The 11,104-nt window shown below is 37.2% G+C and overlaps 1 protein-coding gene across 1 annotated transcript in view; it reads right to left on the bottom strand.

Moving 5' to 3' along the window:
• Positions 889 to 11,104, bottom strand: part of LOC109820095 (1,2-dihydroxy-3-keto-5-methylthiopentene dioxygenase 2-like) — a 20,925-nt gene continuing 10,709 nt past the window's right edge. The window contains exons 2-7 of the mRNA XM_020386166.1: positions 3,218 to 3,329; positions 3,026 to 3,123; positions 2,813 to 2,927; positions 2,592 to 2,716; positions 1,271 to 1,341; positions 889 to 1,169 (exon numbers count right to left, since the gene is read on the bottom strand). Coding sequence (XP_020241755.1) covers positions 1,106 to 1,169; positions 1,271 to 1,341; positions 2,592 to 2,716; positions 2,813 to 2,927; positions 3,026 to 3,123; positions 3,218 to 3,329 — 585 coding nt within the window. The 3' untranslated portion in view covers positions 889 to 1,105. The remainder of the gene's footprint in view (positions 1,170 to 1,270; positions 1,342 to 2,591; positions 2,717 to 2,812; positions 2,928 to 3,025; positions 3,124 to 3,217; positions 3,330 to 11,104) is intronic.

Below are 11,104 nucleotides of genomic sequence, written 5' to 3'. Positions count from 1 at the left end.
AGCTGCTACTATCGCTTCACTTGGGAAAGGTGGACCCCACTCACATAAGATACTAGGAAATCGATAGCTCTACCATCAATTTAAAAGCTGCAACTTCAAGTATTGGCAAAGTCTAGCTCTTCCCTAACTTCTCTTTCGTTCTAACAGATGAGAGATTCATAATGAGTTGGTAATCTGCGTGCGCTCTCTTCGACCGTGTTCACGGTGTTGTGATGAAGTAGATCATGTGTAGCCAATATAAGAAGTTTTCATGTACGTTGAACCAATTGCTTCTATTTCCTACTTCATTATTAAAGGTTACATAGAAGATGCAAGAAACCTGCAGAGCAAGATTTAATAGAAAGCAAGCAGAAAGTAGAACTGAACCCAGTCTTGCCCCTGAAAAGTGTCGACTGGACAAAATTTTGAATCAATCATCTGACAGTTGACGACAGATCAAGAAACACATTACATTCATCAATCGTTCCTTTGATCAAATCGAAACATCCTCATCTTTGATACATATAAAAATATGCAAGAAATACTACAGATTCAGTTTTACAATTGGAATCATTTTTTCGAACATGTACAACCACTAATCAAGAGCCTAGATCACCCATCTCACAGACATTCATACCATGCTTTGAAAAAAATGATGTTTATAAATACAACAATATTCGCCCTTATAGAGCTTTTTCTTTCTTTAATTAATATAGAAAGGGAAGTGCTCAATACGCTAGACTCGTTCATTTCCATTGCAAAAGGTGCTGCTGTTATCACACACCTGAATACAGCTCATGAAACGTGAGGGATGAGCAATGTACATGTAAAAAGTGCACACTGATGGCTTGCTGTTAACAATATTTGGCAAAAGAGAATAACTCAGTAATTGAAAACACACATAACGAGTATAGATAACGTACTTTTTATTATTTTCGGAGCACATCTTGTACATCAAGCCCAGCAAATCCAACAAGCATTCAAGCTTAGAAGTACATATATTATTTTTCTTTCCAGCAGTACATTTTTTTCCAGCAAATCCAAATTAGCATACAAGATCAAGGAAGTACATGAATTAATATTTTTTTTCAGCAATACTTTTTTTTTCAACAAAACACGGATGACTTCAATGAGCTGTAACAGCAGAGTTTTTGACTTCTTTGTTCACGAAAGCTTCAAGGTACTCCTTTCTGCAATACAAGAACCATTTTCAGAAAACACAAAGAATTCCGAAATGAAAATGCTAAAAAAAAGTACTAGGTAGTTACAAGAATATAGATACTTGATTTACCTCGCAGGAAGCTCATCATGGGGTCGGTTATAGGGGGTCCACACAGGCTCGCCCACAAAAAGACGCAAAGCCTGCACAAATGATATAATATTAGTTAGGAGACTAAAGCTCAAACTAAATCTAAACACATTCATAATTAGACATTATATCAGAAAATTTATTTTAGTCATCTTCTCCTAACAAACATATTTACCTAAAGAACATGTTTGTCTATATAGAAAACAACTCTTATAAGAAAACGGTTAATTGCTAATAGACCCCTCTAGTATCATCCAATTGCGAAGAGATCCCCTTTAGCTCTATTAGGGTTGATCTAAGTTGCATGTGTATGGGTACGGGTACTGGTACGAGACACATCAAATTTGTAAAAGGTAGGGTATTGGGATAAGGCTATATCTATGTCTGTTAGGTATATTTATGTGTCAAATTAATAATTTATATAAGATCAATATTGTTTTTTCATTTATATGAGATTAATATATAAGAAATAGATGTGAACTGTGAAATATATGTCCAAGAAGTGAATGATGAGTGTTTTAAATTAAAATATGTATTATACATTTGAGTATATGCCTAATGAACTTATGAATATATTCAAGAAGTGTGCAAGAAGTTTGGGTACGGGTACGAGTACGGGTTCATGTCGGGTACGACTTCCGAATAGAAGTACCCAGGTAACATAGGTGTTGATTCACCTCTTATAGTATTGGCCCGTGCAAATAAACCCCTTTAGTGAACTTCTTCGACTCTTTACAAGTCAAAAAAATTGACAATTGAAGATCTATCCCACCAATTGAACTATAAGCGGTCTATCCACCTCCTCAAAACCTGTGACTATTTTAAGAGTGAAAAAATTCACTCAGGTTCTATTCGCACAAATAGAACTACAAGGGGGCTATCTGCAACTGGGCAATACTGCAGGGGTCTATTCCCAATTAACCCTATAAGAAATCCCCAGAAGAGAATCAAGTGAGAATTTATAATCGCATGGTTCGCAATAAGACTTTGAAGCTCCCGAAAGTACACTAACCAATGAAGATCTCATCCTTAGCACACAATTGTATCCAAAACCAGCTTTCAATATTAAGGTAAGTTTTATGAATCATTCTTTTAAGCCAGGCATCACAAATAACAACCTCAAGATAATCTTCACAAGTATAGATCTTGGCACTAAAATCTACAGTATCCAAGCATTAAGTGGTATTAAATAATTGCAGAAAAGAAAACAATCTAGCCATCTAATAGGTGACAATATCATTACAAACAGATCCTCATTTAAGTAGCAAACTGAAGTGGTATGCAATAAGCAACCATAAAGTACCTTGATGTAGTTATTTGTATCTAGAGTAAATCGATGATAAATTCCAGCAGGCAGCACAATCATGCCTCCTTTCTTCAGTGCCACCCGAATCCAGCAGTCACCTTCGTCCCTCACATCAAAATAACCTTTGCCAAAAAAAAAAAAAAAAAGATAATTACAAATCCTTCTATATAATGCATGTAGTTTTGTTAGTTGAGGAGCCCAAGGTAAATGATTGTTACCGCTTCCTTCCAGGCAATAACGGATCTCTTCATCAGTGTGCAGGTGCTCCTCAAAGAAACTCTTTAACTTGGCTTCGTAATTTGGGAGCTTCTCTGGGCAGATTTCACAAATATCCTATGAAACAAATATTAATAAATAAGTTAAGCCTATCTAATGGTTCTAACGCATATCGTCATACTATGGCGAATAAAAGTTTAGCATAGAAGACTAACCACATAAGTGTAACCCCTGGCTTCACGAATTTTTTTCAGCTTTTCGTCTTCTTCATGGTTATCACCACCCTCCAAACGCCAGCTAACAACACCAAGTTCTACCAATAGAACACAATTCATCCAAGTAAATAAATTAATGTCGCCTCTCAAGTGCGCATGAGAAAAATTTTAAATGAAAACAAGGATGCAAACCTGAAAGTTTGTTCAATGGGATAAATTCCTTGGGTTCACGATGATGAGGAAGTCTCTGGTCTTCATCACTGTCGCCCATGTACCAGGCTTGGATAACTTCCTCTTTGCCATCCTGTAGTGTACAAGATAATTTTGGAGTTCATGTTTCTTTCTTACTAGTTTGCAGTTCTCATATGAATGCATGCAATCACAAGTACCCCAATTCTTTTCAGAGTAGAAAATTGATTTAACATGCTTTCTCCCAAGCTAAAAACATGAGAACTTTAAGAAAATAGTTTAAACCACATAGAGATCTAAGCCTTTGTGCTTTTAAAATTCAATACAACTGATGAGGACAAGAATATCATTTCTTTATTTGTAGTTGAACTTTAATTATTTCAGTTTTTTTAGTAGTTAATTTGAATTTCGAATTTTGAATTTTGGTTTAGATTTGAATTTCAAATTAGGTTTAGATTTGGAAGTTAATAATTGGTTAGAGTGATTTGTGGGATTGTAATTGCTCTATAAAAGAGCTCTGTAATCAGATTTTTGAAATATTGAATAATTGAAGAATGAAAAATTGAAATGAAATTGTATTGTCTTATTGGTGTGAAACCATGGGTGTGAAACCCTAAGCAGATACTGTTTCTTTTCTTTCTTCCCAGCCGCAACTCTCCTCCTCCCCTTCACATCAACAATCCACTGAACCCATTTTCCCCCTTTGCATTCATCCAGAACCCAGTAACTCCATACCTCCTCTTCTTCAATCCCAAGCCTCAGTCCCAACTCCCCCCCTGTCTTCTCCTCCAGCAACCAACATTTCCTCCCCATCTCCAAGCCAACGTCCAGCCCTTGCCTTCCTCTCCCTCCAGATCCGAGCAAACCAGCCCCTGCCCTTCTCCTTCCCCACCTCCAAATCCAAGTGCAGTCCACATCCTTCTCTTCCTCTAGCGACCGCCACAAGCCCCTGTTTTCTTTTCTCCTCCATAGCCACAGCAAGTGGATCCTCCCCACTCTCCCTTAATCTTAGCAACCACCGACTCATTCTCCATACGCTGCCAATTTAGATCCACGAGTATGTCAGCATAGGAGTACCCAGTCACTGTTGAAAATCCACAAAAGAAGACTGGACACCTTAGTCCATGAGAAGCCCAACTAATTGAAAAGCCCCACTTAATCCAGCGCAAGAAGGTCCTCCATTAATTCATATTGTCAGAGGGTCTTCTGTAGGACTCCTTTCTGAAGTAACAGATCTTCTTGTTTTGAAGGAAGGATCCCGACTAGGTTTTGTTCGACGATGGTATCAATTTCCCTCAATAATTTTCTGTTAATCTCATAATTGTCGGTTAATTGCATGCGTATTACATCTCTAAATTATTATCATATATTTACTGCTTAAATTATATTGTGAGTTGAGAGTACTGAACATGTGACTGCTGAAATTTTGATATTGATTGTGGAACTTGCGAAATGATAATTAATATTGCAATTAAAATATTTGAGATTGGAATTGTTCATGATTATCATATCAAATCTTATTAAAATCCATCTGTCGCATTAACTGCTTTAATTAATTTCCTACAGAATATTATGAATTTTGGCGAAACGTTGTATTATTCGAATTAAATCGCTGATTCTGATGGACCCCCTATTTCGTTTCGCATCGTTTTGGTATCAGAGCATGGTTCTAGGGTAGGAATTTTTTTAGTTGAATCTTTTATTTGATAAAAAAAATGCATTCATCTCATTTAGTTGTTTGTGCACACCATTCATCTCATCTAATTGTTAGTGCATGTCCACTCGCACAGATCTACCCTGATTAGGAGAGTCTAGTGAATCATCTAGTGAGTCCAGCCTGTCAGGTAACACAGATCCCGAATTCCTTGAGAAATTCGCTGAACTAGCAGCATTAATTGATGAAACCCACGAAAGATTAGTGAGGTTTAAAAAAATGTGGATTACAACTCCGCCGCCACAAGGTCAAGGCTATGGATACCCACCGCAAGGTCATGGATACATAGTTCATCGACCCCCACCTCAACCCGTGCCTGATCCACCAACCTTTGATGGTAGGCTCGACCCAGAAACTTTCTTTGACTGGCTGAAGAGCATGGATCTCTACTTTGATTGGTACGCCCTGACGGAATCCCAAAAAGTCAAGTTTGCCACAATGAAGCTCACCGGACCCGCTTGCCAATATTGGTCCAACTTTGAAATGATAAGGCATATTAGAGGTGAGTTACCAATTTTTACTTGGCGAGAAATGGCCGAAGAGCTGAAACGAAAATATCTTCCGCCATCGTTTATTTATAGATTGCTAGATAAGTGACATTGTCTTACTCAGGAAACCAAATCTGCAAAAGAGTACGTTGCTCAATTTGATAAATTGTTTACTCGATGCAGCACCATTGAACTAGAGGCACCAACGAAAGTCTTATCAAAATTTAGAGCTGGATTAAGAAGCGACCTCCAAACCGAACTCTTTGCTAGAGGAGTAAACACCATTGAGAGAGCTTACGCCTTAGTTCAAGAGTAAACACCATTGAGAGAGCTTACGCCTTAGTTCAAGAGTTAGATGAAGCCAAATTCCACCAATCTCATAGGGCTCAGGATTGTCAAACTCATTCCTCCCAGTTTTCCTGTGCCAATACCTCTAGTCAGCCTCTGAGTCGACCTAACCCTAGTTCTTCCCGGTCTAGAGTCGATCCTAAGGATCAGAAGTCAGAAAGATCTCTCTCCAAACTTAGCCCAATAATGCAATGTTACAATTGTCAAGGATATAGGCACGTTGCATCCGTCTGTACAACTCCGTTTAGAGTTAGAATTAATAAGCCGCCTATAACGGAATCAAAATCTATTATTGAGGAAACCGTTACTCAGGCAGTAAATTTGACAGAATCTAACTCTGACAAGAAAATCCAGGGTAGTATAATCGAAGAACCATACATTTCTGTACCTTCTGAAACTACCCCAACAATTGTGGAGTTAACTGAAGTTTCATGCAATGACAACACTCCGGTTATTCCCCAAGCTACCCCTTTGATCACGGAGTCCACTGATGTTATCCCTGAAGTTGTTCTTGAAATCGAAACTCCAACTCCTTCAGAACCAACTCCAGTAATTGAAAACGTTGTTGATGTTCCCCACGAAGTCCTTCCGGACAAACATGACACCCAACATGTTCCTGATTTAGTTCCGAAAGCAAATTCCTCAGATATCTATATGGAAGTTGAATCCAAAATTGAGCATAGTGAAATAACTACCATATCAGATGCCAAACCCCCATGCAATGTCTCAATCGTCACTGACACATACATTGATCCTTTTTGGGAAAATATATTGATTAGGGATATAAGTCTGAGCATGAGTGTTTTCATTCTCTCTTCTGTTAAACACAACAAAACACTCCTCCGTCATACAATTGCTTGCATGTTCCTCACCATCACTGTTAAGATAGAAAATTTTTTATGCATTTTAACAAAGGAACACCTAATTATTCCATTTGATAGAGGACGTCATGCATGTTAGATACTTCGTTGAGTTTACATCTGCCATTGATCGTATTGTTCGAGTCTGCATTTCATACATATTCATTTGAGTTGATTTGCATCATTTTGTTTTGATTCGCATTGGTCATATATTGGGGAATTAGTGATCTAACTTGAATAAATACATAGTTAACTAAAATTAATGATATGGAGTCAGGACATAATTTAAAATTATTAATGCTGATATTTTAGATGGTTTGGACTTGTCCAATACAGTTTATTTATAGCTGTTTAAGATTTGACATGATATTTATGAGCTTTTCCAACTCTTGAACTATTAATAGCAACATTTATATTATCTATTTGGTCATAGTTCTATTCTCAATATTGATTGATTAAGAAGTCACATGTTATTGGCAGTCCACTAATATAAGCCTGATCCTAACCTATTATTTATGAGAGTTCTTTCACTTTACTCTACTTCTATATATTCATCCATACAACAGTGAATTTTGATAATATTTTAGATGGTGAATTTACAATGCAATCTAGCTAATGATTTGAGATGTAAAAAAATAACTGATGGCAGATTAAGATGCAGGCAGAGTATATTGAAGATGATAAGTTTCTGCAGCTAACTCGACGGAGTCGAGTTTTCTCCCACCCGGGGAGAATGATGAGCACAAGAATATCATTTCTTTATTTGTAGTTGAACTTTAATTATTTCAGTTTTTTTTAGTAGTTAATTTGAATTTCGAATTTTGAATTTTGGTTTAGATTTGAATTTCAAATTAGGTTTAGATTTGGAAGTTAATAATTGGTTAGAGTGATTTGTGGGATTGTAATTGCTCTATAAAAGAGCTCTGTAATCAGATTTTTGAAATATTGAATAATTGAAGAATGAAAAATTGAAATGAAATTGTATTGGCTTATTGGTGTGGAACCATGGGGGTGAAACCATGGGTGTGAAACCCTAAGCAGATACTGTTTCTTCTCTTTCTTCCCAGCCGCAACTCTCCTCCTCCCCTTCACATCAACAATCCACTGAACCCATTTTCCCCCTTTGCATTCATCCAGAACCCAGTAACTCCATACCTCCTCTTCTTCAATCCCAAGCCTCAGTCCCAACTCCCCCCTGTCTTCTCCTCCAGCAACCAACATTTCCTCCCCATCTCCAAGCCAACGTCCAGCCCTTGCCTTCCTCTCCCTCCAGATCCGAGCAAACCAGCCCCTGCCCTTCTCCTTCCCCACCTCCAAATCCAAGTGCAGTCCACATCCTTCTCTTCCTCTAGCGACCGCCACAAGCCCCTGTTTTCTTTTCTCCTCCATAGCCACAGCAAGTGGATCCTCCCCACTCTCCCTTAATCTTAGCAACCACCGACTCATTCTCCATACGCTGCCAATTTAGATCCACGAGTATGTCAGCATAGGAGTACCCAGTCACTTGTTGGAAATCCACAAAAGAAGACTGGACACCTTAGTCCATGAGAAGCCCAACTAATTGAAAAGGCCCACTTAATCCAGCGCAAGAAGGTCCTCCATTAATTCATATTGTCAGAGGGTCTTCTGTAGGACTCCTTTCTGAAGTAACAGATCTTCTTGTTTTGAAGGAAGGATCCTGACTAGGTTTTGTTCGACGATGGTATCAATTTCCCTTAATAATTTTCTGTTAATCTCATAATTGTCAGTTAATTGCATGCGTATTACATCTCTAAATTATTATCATATATTTACTGCTTAAATTATATTGTGAGTTGAGAGTACTGAACATGTGACTGCTGAAATTTTGATATTGATTGTGGAACTTGCGAAATGATAATTAATATTGCGATTAAAATATTTGAGATTGGAATTGTTCATGATTATCATATCAAATCTTATTAAAATCCATCTGTCGCATTAACTGCTTTAATTAATTTCCTACAGAATATTATGAATTTTGGCGAAACGTTGTATTATTCGAATTAAATCGCTGATTCTGATGGACCCCCTGTTTCGTTTCGCATCAACAACTCTCCAAAATTCTCCAAGGCTACAAAACAGTCCAGAAGAGAGTAAGATGACAATTTAACTATTAGAATTGCATTCAATTCTTAAGCACAGATATGTCGCCAAAGTAAACAAAATCCACAAGAGAGGTCAACTCTGGAGCACAAAGTGCTCATGAATATTTTGTATTTTATAATTTATGAAAATACTATTACTTAGAAAAAGTTGTGAGTCATCCATGATATTCTTAGAAACTTAAGATGATGTTAACCCTTATTCCACCATAAAAAAAACATTGCACACATTAGAAAATATATTCTTCCTTTTTGACATTTAGAAATCTAGGCATTTCTAATATGATATTGCAAAGAAGAAGAAAAATTACTGTAAATAGAAACATAGAACCCAAAACTAATCCTTATCTAAAAGGGCATACGCAATATTAAACAGAATCATAATACACTCAGCTCGAGAAGGAAAAACAGTGGGATTTTGGAGAAGGCAACTCACATGAAGGAAACTTTTATTGATATAAAACTAAGATTTGAAACATTAACTCTCACGAGAACACTATCACACATCTCACTTATATTATGAGACACTCACACAAGCTCACACCACACAGTCAAGCTCACTCTTTACTTCCTCATATGAGACCCCAAGGTCTCTATTCATACTTGAAGTGTGCAAAAGAATTCATCCTATAAATACATTTATAGGAAGTTTCTAGAAGTAGAAACATTACCCATACACATGTATACTCCTAGAAACTTCTTGATAGATTTTTTTATAAGATAATGCTAAAGAAATTTTTAGAAAATCGCTTTAGAACTTCCAAGTCGGCGAAGAGTTTCAACACTTCCACTCATCACGAATTTATTTGCTCCTTGCTATCATTTCAAAGTGTTGTCAGAATTCTGCAAACTTCAGAGGATCCAGTCTTTAGTGAAAATGCATGCTACTTGGCCTTTATATTCTATCGGTTGCATCTCTATTTCTCCTTGTAGCGCTTTTTTCTCTTATGCAGTAATGATGGATTTCCACAAGCTTCTTTCTTACATGGAACACTAGATTTTTGACCAATCGACTAGTTGATTGATTGTCACAGTGGAGTGTCAAATAATCAACTAGTTGATGTAGATTACTCAGTAGCTGTAATAACCATGTACTCTCTTGGGTTGTTATTGCTTTGCTTTACACTCTGCCTCAGTAGTTGAAAGTGATACAGTCGATTGCGTTTTACTACACCAAGATGTTGCTTTTGATCCTAGACAGAACAATTACCTAGTTGTTGATCAATAAGTGTCATGGTTTGTTGATGACAGGCAGTCAACTACTAGGTATCGTGTGTTTCTTAGAGGAAATCTAATATCATGAAAGAGTAAGAAGCAGAGTGTAGTCTCTCGATCCACAGCTAAGTTTGAGTATCGAACCATGGTGAATTTAACATTGAGCTGATCTGGATTAGAGATATATTAACAGATATTGGTTATCCTCCAAAGTGTCTCATAAGCTTGTATGGAGATAACAAGGCTGTCATTCACATAGCTAGGAATCTGATGCTTCATGAGAGGACAAAACACATAGAGATTGGTTGCTACTTGATTCGTGAGAAGATGGAGAATGGAATCATTAAAGCTAAGCACAGACTATTACAACATCAACTTGCAGAGATTCTCAGAAAACCTCTTGGGACAACACAAGTGACTTTCATTTGTAACAAGCTGAGTATGCACGATATGTATGCTCAGTTTAAGGGGGAGTGTTGAGACAGTTGTTTATTCCTTGTTTTTAGTCCTATATTGGTTAGGGACAAACTCTTTTGTTTATCTAAACACTATAAAAAAATCCAAGGGTGAGCTAATGATCTCCCTAAGATTTTGACATTAACAATCTTGTATGTCATCGGTCTGTTGCCTCATTCTTTCATGACCTCTTGATGAGGACAAGAAATTACAATTTTCATATTTGATTAGTTGACTTTCTTTTATTTTTGAATTTGAAATTTAAAATTTGAATTTTGAAATTTAGATGAGTGATTTGAGGGATTTTTATTTGTTTCCATTTTGTTTGCACGTTATGTGCACGTAGTAGTTTTCCTTATAAATAAGGTTGTATGAGACTTGAGAATTAATGAAGAATGAATGAAAAAAATGGTGTTAGCCTAATTACTGTTGTGAAACCGTAAGGGTGTGAAACCTAGGGCTCTTCTCCTGTTTTTTTCTTTTTTCTTCTTCCTTAGCCGCCATAACATCCCCCCTTGTTTCATCCCTGGTTCTCACTCGCCCTAAATAGCAACCCCCTCCTGCTCCTCTCCTCCACCACCACAACCCGCGTCCACGCCTCCAATAGATCCGTTGCCTTCTCTTTCACCTCCTCCAAAAGCCACCAACCTTCCCTGCTTCTCCCCATCTCTGACTCCTCTTCAACA

The sequence above is a fragment of the Asparagus officinalis genome, chromosome 8 (genome assembly GCF_001876935.1).
Source record: "Asparagus officinalis chromosome 8, Aspof.V1, whole genome shotgun sequence".
In the NCBI taxonomy this organism is placed as follows: domain Eukaryota; kingdom Viridiplantae; phylum Streptophyta; class Magnoliopsida; order Asparagales; family Asparagaceae; genus Asparagus; species Asparagus officinalis.
This window is presented reverse-complemented; position numbering and strand designations above follow the sequence as displayed.